This window comes from Amphiura filiformis, chromosome 1 (genome assembly GCF_039555335.1).
Source record: "Amphiura filiformis chromosome 1, Afil_fr2py, whole genome shotgun sequence".
NCBI lineage: Eukaryota > Metazoa > Echinodermata > Ophiuroidea > Amphilepidida > Amphiuridae > Amphiura > Amphiura filiformis.
In genome coordinates this window covers 57,659,144-57,676,696 of record NC_092628.1, presented here as the reverse complement: position 1 = coordinate 57,676,696, position 17,553 = coordinate 57,659,144, and the positions used below count along the sequence as shown (strand labels likewise).

Genomic DNA, 17,553 nt, shown 5'->3' with positions numbered 1-17,553 from the left:
TAGAAATTAGAGTTTTCTGCTTCTGCTTGATAGGTGCATCCCTCCAATGGAGTATTATCGCACCGTTTTATCAATAATATTAACTGTTCACGTGTAAACCGTTTGTTGATCTTGCAAGCGGTAAATGACACTGGTAGTTGTGTAAAGATCTAATAATAAATCATAACCCATCCTCATTTGAAACATTTCTTGACATTCCAAACTCTTGTTCGATCGATCCACAGGTTCAGATAACAGTTGCTACAGCAATGGTGGTAATCCATGTAAAAATGACGGAGAGTGTAATCAGTTTGCGACCGGGTTTGAGTGTTTGTGTAAGACGGGTTACTCTGGTCCTACGTGTGACACAAGTAAGTGAATGGAAAAAAAACAAAAGCAGCAGCAACAACAAGAACAATGACAAAACAAGAATAAAATCTAAACTAAAGTATAACATGTATAATCATAGTGTATTTCTATTCCTGCTTGCATTATAACACGAATTTTGAATGCAAAATCATCTTAGAATAAACGAGTACTGCAATTAATTATACAGTAAGCCACAAAATTAAGGTACCAGTTATGTTTACCCCCTGTATATCCTAAACAAAGACAGATATGTCATAATTAGATCCAGCAGCCAATAGCTACAGTTTTTAGCTCGAATTTAAGAGCTCATTCGTTGAAATTGTTCAAGAAATAAAGACACGACGATCCAAAACCCCAAGGAAGGTGCTAATTTAAAAGCTATTGATTTGTACACAAAGCGTTCGCGAATAAGGGAACTAGCGCCGTGCTTCCATTGATTAGCCCCGGTGATTAGCACGTTAAAACTAGCGTCATGCTTTCATTGATTAGAACACAAAAGTGCAACTTTTGATTTCGTCTCTTCAGTAGGTTTTAGATCACCGTTTCTTTAATTCTCAACCAATTTCAACAAATAAGGTCTTGAATCAGAGCTAAAGAGTACAGGTATTAGCTGTTTGTTTTAATTTTGACATATGTTTCTTAATTAAGGATATACAGGGGTGAACACAACTGGTACCTTAATTGTTTGGCTTACTGTACACACACGTAACATAAGTATTGCAACATCCTTAAGAATTTGATAAAACCCCACTCAGTGATTCCAGCGAAAGTGTACAAAAATTACAATTGATTGAAATAGCTTGAAAAGTGAAGGATACGTCATTGAAATTGTCAATTGATATTTTTTAAATGACAAATTTGGCAAATAACGAAGAAAGCAGCATCAGCAGTATTGACGAAGTTGAAGCCCCATGCAAATACATGTAGCTAATTTATATACTGTCAATATTAAAATTACAGATTTATGTAAATGCCTTATATTGTCTTATTAAAATACACGGCTTTCAGCTGAACTACTAGCAGGCTATGTTAGCACATCTATGACATGTCAAAGGTACAAAAATCTGAATTTTGATATACAATGGTTGAAAATGGTTAATTTTGTATCTTTCACAGAGTTTCATTGTGCATTAGGTTCTATTGATTATTGTTCAGAATCAAATAAATTATGATTCAAGTTGCGTATGTTTTAATATCATTGCAGGAAGTTTTCTTATTGTGGCCGATACAGCAACGAGCCAGATCTGGACTGCTCCAATCCCAATCAAAAGAGGAGCTGTGTACACAGAGGTCCCCATTCCAAATAATACTTCTGCACCAAAAGCTCTCGACTATAATCCAACCGATGATCGCATCTTTTGGTCGGACAATTTTACTATCTCTAGTATTAAACGCAATGGGACAGACCAACAGGTTGTGATTGCAAACATTGGTGGTAGGTTTATTGATTGCGTTAGTTCATAAAAGGAAGGACGGAAAGGGAGGAAAGGAAAAGAGAGGAAAGAAAGGAAAGGAAAGGATAGAAAAGGAAAGGATAAAAAAGGAAAGGATAGAAAAGGAAAGGAAAGGAAAGGAAAAGACAGGAAAGGAATGGAAAGGAGAGGAGAGGATAGGAAAACTATTATAGAAAACACATTTATCCCTTTTACATTGATGCTACATGTTTAACATGTTTAAGAACAAGCAATAATTGGTATGGTACTCAAACAAATAAGCCCTATAGTTTTCATTAGGTCAACTGTATATTCATTATCAAACATACTGGTATTTGGAAGATTTTCGAATAAAACTTAAGCCCTAACCAGACATTTCACATTTCCTATAGAAAGGGAGTGACTATCAAATGGAGTCTCATTTTTCTTCTAACTCGGCTATCATGCCCTTCGTAGTACTAAAGGGTGTACAAGTTGTATTCGGGTTGATAACGATTAAGTATTTTGATTTACCACCGAATATATCGATAATCATGATAGTCAAAAGGCTTGTATTTTGTTTTATTTTAGAGGTACAAGGAATAGCTTTGGATCTTATGAATAACAAGCTGTACTGGACAGACCGTATAAAGCAGACAATTGCACGATCCAATCTTGATGGCAGTGGAAATGAGACTATCTTCAGTGACTTAGGGCAGCCCTGGAATATCATCGTGGACCCTGCTGGAAAGTAAGAATAGAAAGACAATTTGTTGTTACCTATTATGAAATTATGAAATTATGTTCCATCTGAAATTTGGTATATTTGTAAACAGACTTGGAATGAAGTACATGTGCCCAGCGCCTCATTCGTTTTCGCTTCTAAAAACATAACAATATATATTCTTTGCATACGTTTCTCCATTGTGGTGCTGTTTGAACGATAATGTGATTAAATTATACAACAATTTTCGTTTTAGGTACATTTACTGGACAGACATTGAAAAAGAAAGTCATTTACGGACCATCGAACGAGCTACACTGGATGGGAATGAATATGTGACGCTTATTCCAGTCAACCTGTTCCAGCCTTTGGCTTTGCAAGCTGATTTTTCAGGTAATGCCACAAGATACCTATACTGGTACATTATAAGTCATTCTATAACTGATCACATAATGTATTGACTTAAGGTTGACATCAACTGCTCTTATGTCAAGTTTACAGGTAAAATCATTTTGGTTCAAGATTCAGTAGCATGGAGTTCATTTTATTCACTGTAATGTGAGCTATATCTAATACTTATTATCATCAGCTTACTCTGTGTTTGATCTCTCTAAACGCACTGTCCGATATACAAAGGGCTACATCGCAATCTAAAGACATTTTCATTTTCATTTTCAAAACTCCTCCACTGCAGTCAATCAACTGTTCTTCGGTGATGCTCTCGTCAACAAGATCGAGACATGTGATTTAGATGGTCGCAACAGACGGGTGTTAATCCAGCTAAGACAGACCGATTCACATCCCTTCGATATAGGATTGTATCAAGATATAATCTATTGGTCAGATAACAATTTAAAAAGGATGGTTGCACTCAACAGATATGGAAGCACCGATGGTGCACTACTGGTTGGACCAGAACAATTTACACAAGCTGCAGGAATGGTTATATACGAAGGTAAGATACTTGTAACAAATGCCGACTGCTGTGGGAGTATTTATTTATTTATTTATTTATTTTAAAATTCAAAAAACAGATCTTCCAGAATAGATAGTCTTTACTCTGAGTTTCAAGCCTAAAAGGCAATCGTCAGACGACACGTTTAAATGCTTTGGGAATGTCCCAAGAGATGCGAGTCTCTCCAAAGTATTTCAACATGTCGCCTTCACATTTTTAAAAGTTCAAACCTTTACAATTCAGTGACATATGTGTAAGCTATAGATGTATTATTATTATATGCATTAACATTTTAATACTGAATCCTCATACACAGGAAATGATGGAAGCTGTGATACCACTCCGTGTCTAAATGGCGGCCGTTGTAGGCAGTTACCAGTTGGGTATCAGTGCGTGTGTGCTGGTACAGGGTATATTGGAGATACATGTCAGACATGTAAGTGTTGCAGAAAGATTGACAAGAAAAATTAAATATGTGTGTACATCTTAATTTTTTAATATAATATTGGTATATTATTATTGTTAAGACAAATGTTTTTGTACTCTGATATTACATTATGAGGAATGCTTACTACTGTATATCCCCAGAGGATGATTTAAGTACTACCCACCACTACTTGCGGTTAGCACAGCTGTGTGAGTGAACATGACACCACTGCTCGCCCACTGCATATACGTGCATGGTTAAATTTGAAATTAGACAGATATATTTACAATAAAAACACATTCAAAATGCTGGTCGATTTCACATTTTATGTTATATACAGAAGGTGTGAATTATCCTTCATGCATACATCACTTTTGTTCTGAAATCGACCAAGTAATAATGACACACACACAATTCTAAAACAACATCTTTTGCACAGAATTCAATGGGATTTGAAAAGTAAAGTGGCGGTTGAGACTCTAGTGATAACAATTTTGCAGTGCACGAAGGGGCTTCCTTAAATCATCCTCTGGTATATCCCATAGTACTCGCCATTCCGGATATGACGTCATTTTCCTTTCCCATAATTCATTTAAGTTATTTGATGCATCTCTTAACAGCAACTGACAACTCCTGCATCTCAAACCCATGTCAGAATGGGGCCCGGTGTGAACAGCTAGCGACTGGTTATAAGTGTGTTTGTCTCTACGGATATTCGGGTGAAACGTGTAACACAGGTATGTTGCTGTTTTTTCAACGAAATAAGAAAAAGAGACGGAAATGTTATTCTGATGAAACTGGGTCTGCTCACATCATCTCTACCAACATGTTTATTAACATGGGTAGATTGTGTAACGCATTGTTCCTTTGATGCCATATTGATTTGCCGACAATCTATTCATGAAGTGGTACCTTTTGTTTCGGACAAAAGGGTTCCGCAATTAAATTGGTAACTGCACCAACAACATATAGATTTGTAGATTCCGCTGGACTCGGTACGCGTCTAGGGTATCAATATCAACAATGATCAATAAGCGATTGAAAGGATGTCGAGTGTAAGCGCCTACATGAGAAAGGTGTGTTTGAGCGGTTTAAAGAAAGAAAGAGGGGGGGGGGGGAGAGGAGACTGAGAGAGGAGGGAAGCATGACAGAACATTCATAAAGAAGAAAGAACGATGGGAAGGAGACGGATTGTGAGCAGTGCAGGGGGAGGAGAGAAAGACGAAGAGCAGAGAAATGAAAGGAAATGATATTTATAAATAGAATAACAATATTATTTTTATAGAAACTAAATGAATATCAGCACAATTAGGAAAGGCAGCCATTCGACGAAGCCAAAACCTTAATGTTTTACGTAATTAAAACAAACATTCAGAATAGTTCACATCTGCCTAACACAAGTCACCCAGTATCAAAAACCGGCAAAAATTGGACGTTGATTGTACTATCTTATGAATATTGATTGGTAACACTTTCCAATATGTCCGCACTCAAAGCCGGGACACAATAATTGATGAATCAAAGTAAAATCAACTTTGCCCGTTGATCTCTCAGCTGATCTCTACCATTTGTAGATTATGTAACCACATCACACGTCACACCTTGCCTCGATTCATGGCCAGCCTATCATTTGACATTTGTTGTACGGTTGTACGGGATTTATTTTTCCACAATTACCAAATTTTTCTGCTTTCTGAAAACGTTGAGAAGAAGAATAAAGTTGTGAAAAGCCTTATGCACATTTTAACAGTACTGTTGCCATCGCCCCTCTCTTTTTCCTCAGAGGATGTGATGTACATAGCTGATCAAGCAAATGGCACGATTTACTCGGCTCCAATGAGGACGCTTACATTCAATCCTGTTCTGCAGAATCTATCAAGTCCAGTAGGTGAGTAGTGCTGAATACTGGTATGTTTATTTTTAAATCTATTAAAGGCCTATTCAACGATTTGCTCATTCAGGAAATCGTAAAATCATAAAAATTCTTCTTTTATTGCACCTTTTGCATAGATATGTTAACATAGCCTGCCAGTGGTTAAGCCGAAAACTGTGCGTATTAAAGGCAAAATAGAACAGTTTACATGAAATTGTAATTGCAATCTTGGAATTAAGTCTTGGAACGCTTGCATGTAAATAACGGAAAATTGTCACCCCTTTTCCCCCATGCAATGTTGAGAAATGCCAATGTCTTCAGCGGTTTCCCAATGTGTCCAACATTGATTGATGGGGAGGGGGAAGGGTAAATCATTGTTGTAGATGTCATGTTTGTTCCCAAGCACAATATACGTCATTTCCATGATCATTAGAAATTCTGCACGGAATTTACGGCAGAGTGTGCCAAGCGTTCCAAGTGCTTATTTCCAAGATTGTAGATGTATTTGAATGGGTCTTCAAACTTTGTTTTATTGTTTTTTGCCAAATGGTACATTTTAAGAATACAAGAGACAATTTTAATGACGTATCTTTCACTTTTATTTAGATTCCTTGACTAATTTTCATTCCAAAAGGGTTTTAGAATAGGATTAATAATCGAGCTTTGAATCATGTTTACAGCAAGACCCCCTTCAATAATGAGCAACAATAATTCTGCCTCATTTGAATTTATTCTTATGTCATGTAATTCCTGTTTCAGCCATCCGGTATGACAACCGTGATCAAAAGGTTTATTGGGCTGATAATGTCACCAACAAAGTTGAAAGAATGAATGCAGATGGAACCAACAGAGAGGTTGTTATTGAAACCGGCTTGATGAGTTAGTATACTTTTCTATAGACGTACGAAAGAAATTGTTATTAAAATGAAAACTCTTTGTGAATATTGAGCATTTATAATAAGAGAAAAGGATAGTGTAACCCACCCAATGTGTTACAATTAAAACTTGAATAATAATGAAACATTCGATACCGTGAATGTAAAATTGCTTAAAGGTTTGCATGGTTGGGGAATATCTTCTTATAGAGATACCTTACGCAAATGATTTTTCGCGAGGATTCGGGAAAGAATAAAAGAGTATATTGGAACTCGACCGTTGTCCGAAATAGCGAATATAATTAACCAATGTATCATTTATCTCTTTCTAACGTTACGTAGTTACTGCATATGAGTCAATGGTCAATAAGCCAGCAAATCAGCTGTACAAAAATGCAGGATAAATACTTCTGAATCATATTGGGAATTAATTATGTACTTATCAATTTGAATTGAACATGTTAAATGAAATTCGTTTCGAGAGAGAGCATTCAATAAATTCGTTTCGAGAGAGAGCATCCAATACTAAAAAAGAATTAGGTGTACAAATGGTAATAAGGAACGGAATATCCGTGCAAAACAAAGTAGACTTGTGCCTTAATGTCTCCACAGTCCGATCAAGAGCAGGTAATTGTCTCTTCTTACTCTCCGCAGTCCGAACAATAGTGACTTGTTCTTCCTTACACTAAACAGGACTACTGAGAGAATGATTAATTAAAGGAATTCTCCGGTAATCATAGTATTCATGGTAGGGCGGGGGGCTGATGCAAAAAAGGGGGCCCTGAATTTTTTTGACACTCCTACGGGGGGGGGGGCTGAAAAAAATGACCACAAATTGTCCTGGGAAAATTGAGTTTATATGCTTTTTTATGGCATGTATGGGGTTAACCCATAATTTTCATGTCCAAAAAAGGGGGGGGGATGACATTTTTGAGATCTCGAAAGGGGGGCCCGAAAATTTTCGCGATGAATTTTTTTTTTTGCATCAGGCCCCCCTAACAAGTGTTTGTGAACGGTCCCTTATGCCTTGTAATTATCAAGCACGAATCACATGGTCTTATTTAAAACTTTTAGAGGCCGCTGTTTTTATTTATTTTCATGGTCAATATGAGTTTGTTTTAAATACCACTTGATTCGTGTAGTGATTGCCGGAGACTTCCTTTAAGTCTTATGAAATCCTGCTCTTTAATTGATAATTATACGACTATAACCAGTACATTTATTGAACTAATAAATTATTGCCGTTGTATTTAGAATCATTCGCGAGGATTTTGTGTTCTTATCATAGATCCTACGGGCCTTTCTATTGACCGTGCCAACCGAATGATATATATAACAGACATTGGTGCTAATAACATTAAACGAGTTTCTATGGACGGCAATATTCCGGCAGTGACAGAGATATTTGTTGATACAGAAATTATGGATCCTCAGCATATTGTTGTCGATTGGCGTAATAAGTAAGTTTTCGCCAACACTGGCAGTGGGGTGGGGTAGGGGTGTAATAAGAGCTAGCCTAGAAAAAATTTCAAATTACAATTTGGGATTTCCCCCCAATATAGTGAACAATTGAATATATGAATACAAAACCCACCCAAGTCCATACTTTGGCCAAATTGAGTTAAGCATGGGAAATTGTTGCTATACATAGGCCTGTCATATGGATGAAAGAACAACTCAAATTCATCCTCTGTGTATATTGAGCATGTGAAAAATAGCATGTATCAAAGAACCACCCAATTCCATGATTTGAGTCTTGTAACACATTGATTGAAATCCAGTATATATAAAAGTTCACTTGTAACACATTCATTGCTGGAGAGTGACTTTTGAAAACAAAATGGGTTTAATAAAGGAAAGTGTGTGGTTTATATTACATGGCAGAATGCTTATCAACATTATACATACCTGTGTGCTTTATTTTGTATTATCTTACTAGTGGTAATCTCATTCCAACATTGTTGTCTTTGTATATGATTCAAAAAACCAACTAAGTCCAGCATTTAAAATGAATCCCACGAAGTCCCTGAAATGCTAATCGTCATACCTAATACAGGTTAATCCACTCATTTGCACGTAAAACTTACCATATTGACCAGGTAAATCTAACTGAAGGAATTTTAAGATACACAGGTTTTTCTCTCAAAATCACTTCCCATGGACTTGGGTGGGTTTTGTATTCATGTATTCATGTATTCAATTTGTTAGGGGTAGTCCCAAGTCTGCGGAAATGTCCTCCATGACTCCAATACTCGTCGTATACTTGTATTCAGAATGTGACCCTCACTTCACTTTTGCAGACCCGGAAAAGAAATTTGTCAAGGCTACTCCCAATTTATTTAAGGTATCCCATCCATTTATTTAAAAGTTTTCTTGTTTACATGTTTACAAAAAGCTTTTGATCAGGGACATGAATAAGGTAGCGATATCTTTCCATAACTTTTTTACTTGCGTGTAAAAAATCCATTTTCAGCTATGTGTATTGGACCAACAACCAAACTGATTCAGTTCGCATTGAGAGAATGAACACTGATAAAACTGGGCGTGAAATAGTAATTAATAACACATTACCTGACAACATTCCCCGATCAGCAAGACCATGGATGCGATATCCATTCGGACTGACAATTGATTACGCTGGTAAATGATTTACTTTTTTTTAAATCTCTTTCACATGTGTTTTAGCACAGGTGTTTTTTCAACTTAACATACTGAGTATATGACATTGATCTATGTGGATAAATGAAAGACTTAAAACTTAATACTCGGGCAAAAAATTGCACTAGTTTTGGAATAGAAAGTAAAAACATTTTAAAAATAATTTTACTGATCATGGTTGTCGTCAATTACCTCTCAGGAGAGTCGTCGTAATAAATATAAAGTCTGCACAAGAAGTAACGCAGCTGTTATAAATACGCCTACAGCTTCAGAATATTTCAACATAGAGAGAAGGATGATTTATTTACGCGAATTTTGGTCCCGGGATTTTGTTAAATACCGTTCAACATTAACAACGCAGTAGTGCTTTAAAGAAAAATACCCGAATTTAAAAGTTGCAGTTTACAGCGATCAATGGTTATTATGCCAGCACTGTAGCACGTAAAGCACGTCATTATCTTCGCGCTTTACTTCAAATCAATACAAATAGCTGCAACTTTTAAATTCGGGTATCTTTGTTTCAAAACACTTCATTTTATGTTAAAATATTGCGAAAACAAGTATTAGTTCTGAAGCTACAGACGTATTTATAACAGCTGCGTTACTTCTTGGGCAGACTTTACTTCTAATTATTGATAGTGCTGTATGTCAGAGTATTTAAAACAGAGTTGTCATAATTGACATTAAATTTAAGTTTTCTTCATTTCTCTTTTCTTCTACAGAGGAAGTACTCTACTGGGGAGACTTATTGAAAAACAAAATCTGTTCATTTGATTTAGTTACAAAGGAGCAAAAGATTGTCCTGGATAGGGGTATTCTTAAAGACACAGTTATCCATCCCTTTGACATCATAGTGTATGGTGAATATCTGTATTGGTCTGATATTATTATCGGAGGTCTAGTGGAGTCTAATCGCCGATTTCCTGTGGCACTGTCTGTTGGGTCTGTCGTATTCGGAAATCCTGGTGGTTTGGACATTTACTACTGTAAGTTATTTGTTTATTTTTACATTATTGTTTATTTTGTTTATAAACAGTTAGCACCCTCAATCCGACAGTACATATATCCCAATGATTTATAAACGTAAAAAACGGCATTTTTGTGCGAACAATTATGAGAATATTCCTGCCCAAGATTTTGCTACCAACCTTTCAATTGTTTCATTGTTTAGATTAGGAGAGTAATGAAAAGTTAGTGTATTTTATCTTCATTATAACCAAAATTAATTAGTGGTATTTGTACAAATTTTCGCACGAATGAAGGGGGGGGGGTGCCATTATTTATCCTTGGCCCCGGACGCCACAACCCCTAGCTACGCCACTGAAAGTTACACCTTGAAGATTTGAATGGGTACGGACCGGGAGTACGGAATGCTAAACATGCACTTTTTATGAAGATATTTCGTTTCGACACTCTTTACATCAAGACCTATAAAAGTGTAACTGTGAATTCTTGGAAAAAGTTAGAACTAGCCCCGTTCACAAACCGCGACGCCTCTCGAATAGCGAGCGAAACGAGCACCGAGCGCGCGTAGCGAGGAAATATCATGGATCATGGAGGAGCCAGTGCTAAGAAAAAGTAAGACCCGTTGAAATTAGACGTCGGGGTATAAAGATACATTCTACCTGAGACTAGTAACAGATTCTACCAAAAGTACAGAAACCTTAACAAAGAGTTTACATTCTATTTATAGCCTTTTCGAAGTATGGCGTACTCAAAAGGAGGACAGTCTTCAAGCTGGGTAAAACCCGGCAAATTCAAAAGACTTTACCCACTTCGTGCAGCGCCATCCTCTTGTGTCCGCCATATCTCGAAAAGGTTAATGGAACAAGGCATCTGGAAGGCGATAGATAAATGTAATGTATTTATAAGGGGACAAGATATAACGTTACTGACACATGACCTGTCAAACACTGCTTCCCCTCCTATCAGCCTGTCAAAACGTCTTTGCCTCCCCCCCTTTGCCTTTGCACATGTCAAATTTTTAGGTTCCAAATAATGCAAATTTTAAATGGTCTTGATAATATGTAGTGATCAGGAAATGTTGCATATTTGAACGTTTTTGTAGTGTTTTCCTATACTTATAATTACTAATCTATTAATTCCTACAGCGTTACCAGCCTGTTGGGCGGAACCATGTAAGAACGGTGGTACCTGTACTGATTTACCAGACACAGCCTCTTATACTTGTGCATGCACAGCCGGCTATACGGGAGTACATTGCCAAATAGGTAAAGACTTGTAATTAATTAAATCACCTTATGTTAAAATACACCTATGCCATTTAACTACAGTAAGCCAAAAAATTAAGGTAGGCCTACCAGTTGTGTTTACCTCTGTATATCCTACATAAAGACAAATATGTCAAAATTAAAACAATCAGTCAATACCTATATTCATTAGCTCTGGTTTAAGACCTTATTTGTTGAAATTGGTTGAGAATTAAAGAAACGGTGATCTAAAACTTAATTAGTTGCACTTTTGTTTTCTAATCGATGAAAGCACGACGCTAGTTTTAACCTGTTAATCAATGGAAGCGTTGTGCGTTGTGTACAAATCAATATGGCATGCAATGGAGCAAACTGAAACTTCAGGAATCTTCTTTGGGTTTTTGGATCGTCGTGTCTTTATTTCTTGAACAATTGAATGCATGAATACAAAACCCACCCAAGTCCATGGGAAGTGATTTTGAGAGAAAAACCTGTGTATCATTTTAATTCCTTGAGTTAGATTTACCTGGTCAATATGGTCAGTTTTAGGGGCAAATGAGTGGATTAACCTGTATTAGGTATGACGATTAGCATTTCAGGGACTTCGTGGGGTTCATTTTAAATTCTGGACTTCTGGGTTTTTTGAATCATATACAATGACAACAATGTTGGAATGAGTTTAACACTAGTAAGATAATACACAATAAAGCACACAGGTATGTATAATGTTGATAAGCATTCTGCCATGTAATATCAACCACATACTTTCCTTTATTAAACCCATTTTTTTTTTTCAAAAGTCGCTCTCCAGCAATGAATGTTTTACAAGTGAACTTTTATACATACTAGATTTCAATCAATGTGTTACAAGACTCAAATCATGGAATTGGGTGGTTCCTTCATACATGCTATTTTTCACATGCTCAATAGACACAGGGGGTGAATTTGAGTTGTTCTTTCATACATATGACAGGCCTATGTATAGCAACAATTTCCCATGCTTAGCTCAATTTGGCCACAGTATGGGCTTGGGTGGCTTTTGTATTCATATATTCAATTTCAACAAATGAGGTATTAAATTCGAGCTAAAAGATTCGGGTGTTGGCTTCTGGTTCCAATTATGACATATTGTCTTTGTTTAGGATATATAGGGAGTGAACATAACTGGTACCTTAATTCTTTGGCTTACTGTATATATTCTCGAGTAAGAAATGTGGTGATTACTGTGTGCCAGAATTGTACTGTTATCATGGTTATAAGACCTAGTACATTTATGCAAAATATATTTGATCAGCCTTGTCACGTTTGCTTGATGGAAAGGAGCAAATTTCATCAAGTCATCAGAACGATCTTATCTCAAGTTCGGTTCTTATTAGTTTGGTCATACAAATATAAAATCATAACGGTTTTAGTATGAACCATCCCCTCTTAATAATGCGTGTTTTAAATATTTTCAAACCAATTATAAATTATCGATTACTTCATGTCAAAAAGTGTTCTGCTGCAGCTATATATTTGCTTTCATCAAATTAAAGGCTTCAGTAGAAGTATTCCCTCACGTACACAGCTACACAATGTGTGCACATACTCCTCCCCCTCCCCACACACACCCCCACCACAACCACTCACTTACTTAGTCTCTCATCCACTCACGTATTTTTTCCTCTGTGTATAGAAATAAACGAATGTGATCCTAATCCCTGTATGAATGACGGACTTTGCCAGGACGAACTGAATGGTTTCACCTGCTATTGTGATGCAGGAATTACTGGCCGTATTTGCGAAACAGGTAAAGTTATTCATTGTTGCTCAGTGCACCTAGACAGTACACTGCCCTGGTGATTAAAGTCGTATAAACTATTAACGTCACACCTTGGTCATATTTGGGGTACATACGACTTTCTTGGACCTTTGAGGTACTTCTTTGTCAACAAACGATGTTGTTAACTCTGGTGTTTCTTGTTTTACATGGCTATCATATAAAAGTTTGGAAATTTAAATTGGTGGTCTAAAAATTATATTTTGTTAATAGCTAACTTTTTAATTATTTTGATATAGTTTTTGCAACGAAAGTCATAATAACGATTTTCAATGGTACATACGACTTCACTAACGTGATCATGAAAAAAAACCTTGTGCATACGACTTTGTTGCTCAATTAAACAAGGTTATGACTGGATTTGTTTACTAGGTTAATGGTTTACCTCATTGATTTCACTAGCCAAGAGTTCCAATGGGGTACTCAAGAAGGCATAACAATGATAAGAGACACAATTTGAACTATTTTAGTCTAAAATATTATGCCAATTTATCAGTTGTTGATAGAAAACCTCTCTAGTATGTAGTAATGTGGTTTGGTTTTATCAACATTGGGAATTATCAACTCGCAATAACCTTCACAGTTAGAGCAAATGAACTATACGTATTTATTAATTAGCCGTATGTGTGGAGCGGCCTGTGAAGCTGGAGCATACGAATTTCTTGAACACTTAAATTAATTATTAGTTGGTGTTTTACTCAAGCATTGGCTCACAATTACGATTGCGTTTCTGTGTCATGTTCTATTTTATGAATTTTTTTGTGTTCAGATATCGACGAGTGTGCCTCTACTCCTCCAATATGTCGGAATAATGCTAACTGTACTACCCCAGAAGTGAACGAGGTCATCTGTGAATGTCCATTAGGTATATGTGGTGATCGATGTGAAAAGCGTAAGTACTGAAAACAACCATTTTATTATTTTATATAATACAAATGAACAACTAAATAGCAAATTTGTTGTCCGGATTTTAATTTTCATTTTAACAAACTATATACCTATTGCTGTAAGGGTGGGTGTTCAAACACCATCCCTTAAGAGCTCTTAAGCCAGTGGTAACTGGTAAACACTTTGAACGGGTGCTAATGGTTACACTGAATTTTATAGCAGTACGACCCTTGGTCGGTCTAATCCAAAATTAGGGTCGGTATTCATTTGTACAGTAATACAAAAAAAAAATACTTTTTTTTTCAGATTTTCCAGGTTAGGGTCGGTCGGTTTTTTTGCCTAATTGAGATGCTAATGTTTTCTATGTTTTGCATTATACAGAATGCCCACCGGTATGTGATAGTAACCCATGTCTAAATGATGGCACATGCACAGAGCCGATACCATTTATGTGGGCGTGTGAGTGTCCTCCATATACTACTGGAGATAATTGCGGCACAGGTATAGCTTATTTCGATGTTGCGTATATCAATAATACATGTTTCAATAAGTTTTTACAATAAAATATTTTAAATGTGCGAAAATGAATATATGGTCTAGCAATGGGAGCTAATTTTTCAGTCACATTATCTCTAAGAACGATCTAGTTTCATTTTAACAAGGAATTGAACGAAATATATCTGGTTCAAATCCTGAATGGCAAATATTTTAAGTGTTTTTTTTAAATAATTTAATTACACTCTAAGTATGCACGGGCTTTATATTGAAATATATTTCTTTAATTAGCGAAATAATAATAAGAGAGTTGATTTTCCCCACAGAAATCGACCCCTGTTCAACGTACCCGTGCCAAAATGGGGCTACGTGTAGGGCGGCTGTATTTGATTATTATGCATGTAACTGTGCTCCAGGTTGGATGGGACAAAATTGTGACCAAGGTAATGGTTGAATTTATTTACGAGTATTCAGACTTTCTTAACTGTCTTAAATTCGTTTAATGGTTGAAAAGTAAATATTTTTTGAAATAAACATTGTTACATTTCAAAAGCCGTTGCAGCAAACTATGCACCTCGGGATTACATTTCAAGTTCAACCACCATGCACAATTAATATCAAAGGCGGCGCATTAGAAAAAGTTCGAGGACATCTCCCGTTCCACCGTGTGTGGTGAATTGACTAAGTAATCAGACAATCGTCGGTATACGCCAATTGCCGTATCTTGCTAAACAAGTGTATTAAGGCCACTATATCACAATTGATATTGATTTGAATATGTTATGTTCATAAAAATTATTACATGCAAAATTTTTTTTAATTAAAAAACCGACACATGTACCTGATGTAATTTTAACCAAGAATTTCACTGTTTCGTAGTGAATTAAGGCCCAATAATGCCATTGACAATACATGGTACCATGCGTTCAGCGCTAACATGTACAGAAGGCTGTGTGCTACCATTAATATAGACTGCTGCCCTCATTCGTCAGCCTTCTGGATTGACGAATGAGAAAACTACTTGGACAAAAGTGGCGGACTTTTGCAACCAGATTCTGGTTGCACATGAATATTAAGCAGGTTGCAAACATTCAATTAATATTTTGTAATACTTCTGGCGAGATGTCACAAGATAATTCTCCAAATAAAATATATTGATATTAATCCGCGATGTTATAAGGCCCGTCGATTACGAGGTGATCAAACTATAGGAGAGTGGTTATTTGCATAGTAAATACACTATTAAATCACGACGAGATGTAAATTGGGTGATGTCATAGCTCATTAAAGTTTGTCACCAGGTGTATTGCAACTTGTTGTAATGGGAAGAGGGGGAACGTAAAAATCATAACAGAAGAAAAATAAAGCAATAATTGCCCTGTACATTTGCCTTTTTAGTACAAAAACATGGTAAAACTGCAAAATGGCAAAACACATCATATTTCCGGCTAAAATGTTGATTTTGTCACACCCCTTAATTTCAATACTTCGACCGCCGCTGATTAGTATTTGTATAATAGCTAATGTCCATGAAATTTCTGGCAAGAATGTGGTCTTGATATTCAAATATAAAAATAGTTGTTTTGGTTCATGAAAAAACAGCAAATTTAGGAAAGCTGCGGAGATGCCGCATGGATAATGACGAATTACCATATTTAATTTCTTTAAATGTTACGAAAATTGTTAAATTCTATTTCAGATATTCCAGAATGTGTCAGTGCACCGTGTCTCAACGGAGCAACGTGTTTTGAAGGAACAAATAGTTACTTTTGTCACTGTCAAGTCGGATTTACAGGAATTATATGTGCAACAAGTGAGTAGAAAAATAACACCTTCGGATAAACGGTGGTTCATGCGCATGTTGGAAATTTTCAGGGATTCGGCAAATATATGACAACACTCATTGGCGACGGAAGCTGGGAGGGACGGAGGGGACACATCCCCTCTATATTTTTGTATGGGGGACGTCTACCTTAAAATCCTAATAGAAGATAATGTAAAGCAGTAATTGCCCAGTGTATCCATCCTCCCTTTAAGCACAAAAAATACCGTATTTTGGACCAAAATAGGGTAAATTGCACAAATTTCCGAGCTTAACATGCACTTGATCACCAAATTTTATCATTATTTTGGGTAAAAATATTTATAAATATATTGATTGGTCTCAGATATAGCACTATTAATTGCATGCTTTTGACAGGTTTAACTAGGAAGCTCTAGGACAATTCTTTTAGCATGATTCTTAAAAGATTCAAGCAATTTTATATCTTGACCCCTTAATCATGTTAATGCTTTTTGCCTCTCTAAAATACCCGGTGGTGTATCAAGAGAAATTGTTAAGGCGGCGGGGTCATTTCTGAGGGCCAGGAGATTCACTCTATTATCATGAAAAAATTATTTGAAGAAATCAAAGAGCTCTTGAAGTAAAAATTGTAGTGTAATCATTGACAGACACAATTTCAATCAATGACAAAAATTAATTTTTGTAATCGATTAAAAAAATAAACGTTTTATATTAATTTTGAATTTAGCCTGAATCCGTAAATATGCCACCTCTCCGCGCCTTTTTTAGGCAAAGGCTATTTTACTATTTACCAGCGAACCATTGTTGAAGCTATTTCACAAACATGTTCAAAAAAGAAAGAATGAGGACATACATTGTTGAAATATTTTTTGTTGATTTCGAATGAAGACGTTAATTTTTTAACGTCAAATTCCAAAAACCATACATTTACATTTTGTTTCTTAATTCCAGATATTAATGAATGTTTGTCTGACCCTTGTTTGAATCGTGGCATTTGTATGGACTTGGTGAATGGATACCGATGCGACTGTCCACCATACTACATAGGGGACTATTGTGAAATTC

At 36.1% G+C, this 17,553-nt stretch overlaps 1 protein-coding gene across 1 annotated transcript in view; it reads left to right on the top strand.

The window, feature by feature from the left end:
• LOC140149627 (uncharacterized) overlaps positions 1-17,553 on the top strand; it is a 52,293-nt gene that overhangs the window by 20,968 nt on the left and 13,772 nt on the right. Inside the window, exons 8-26 of the mRNA XM_072171708.1 lie at positions 225-350; positions 1,553-1,783; positions 2,352-2,511; positions 2,741-2,877; positions 3,179-3,439; positions 3,756-3,875; positions 4,487-4,603; positions 5,650-5,754; positions 6,499-6,618; positions 7,903-8,074; positions 9,088-9,254; positions 9,995-10,258; positions 11,384-11,503; positions 13,158-13,271; positions 14,071-14,193; positions 14,571-14,690; positions 15,011-15,127; positions 16,384-16,497; positions 17,440-17,553. Coding sequence (XP_072027809.1) covers positions 225-350; positions 1,553-1,783; positions 2,352-2,511; positions 2,741-2,877; positions 3,179-3,439; positions 3,756-3,875; positions 4,487-4,603; positions 5,650-5,754; positions 6,499-6,618; positions 7,903-8,074; positions 9,088-9,254; positions 9,995-10,258; positions 11,384-11,503; positions 13,158-13,271; positions 14,071-14,193; positions 14,571-14,690; positions 15,011-15,127; positions 16,384-16,497; positions 17,440-17,553 — 2,802 coding nt within the window. The remainder of the gene's footprint in view (positions 1-224; positions 351-1,552; positions 1,784-2,351; positions 2,512-2,740; positions 2,878-3,178; positions 3,440-3,755; positions 3,876-4,486; positions 4,604-5,649; positions 5,755-6,498; positions 6,619-7,902; positions 8,075-9,087; positions 9,255-9,994; positions 10,259-11,383; positions 11,504-13,157; positions 13,272-14,070; positions 14,194-14,570; positions 14,691-15,010; positions 15,128-16,383; positions 16,498-17,439) is intronic.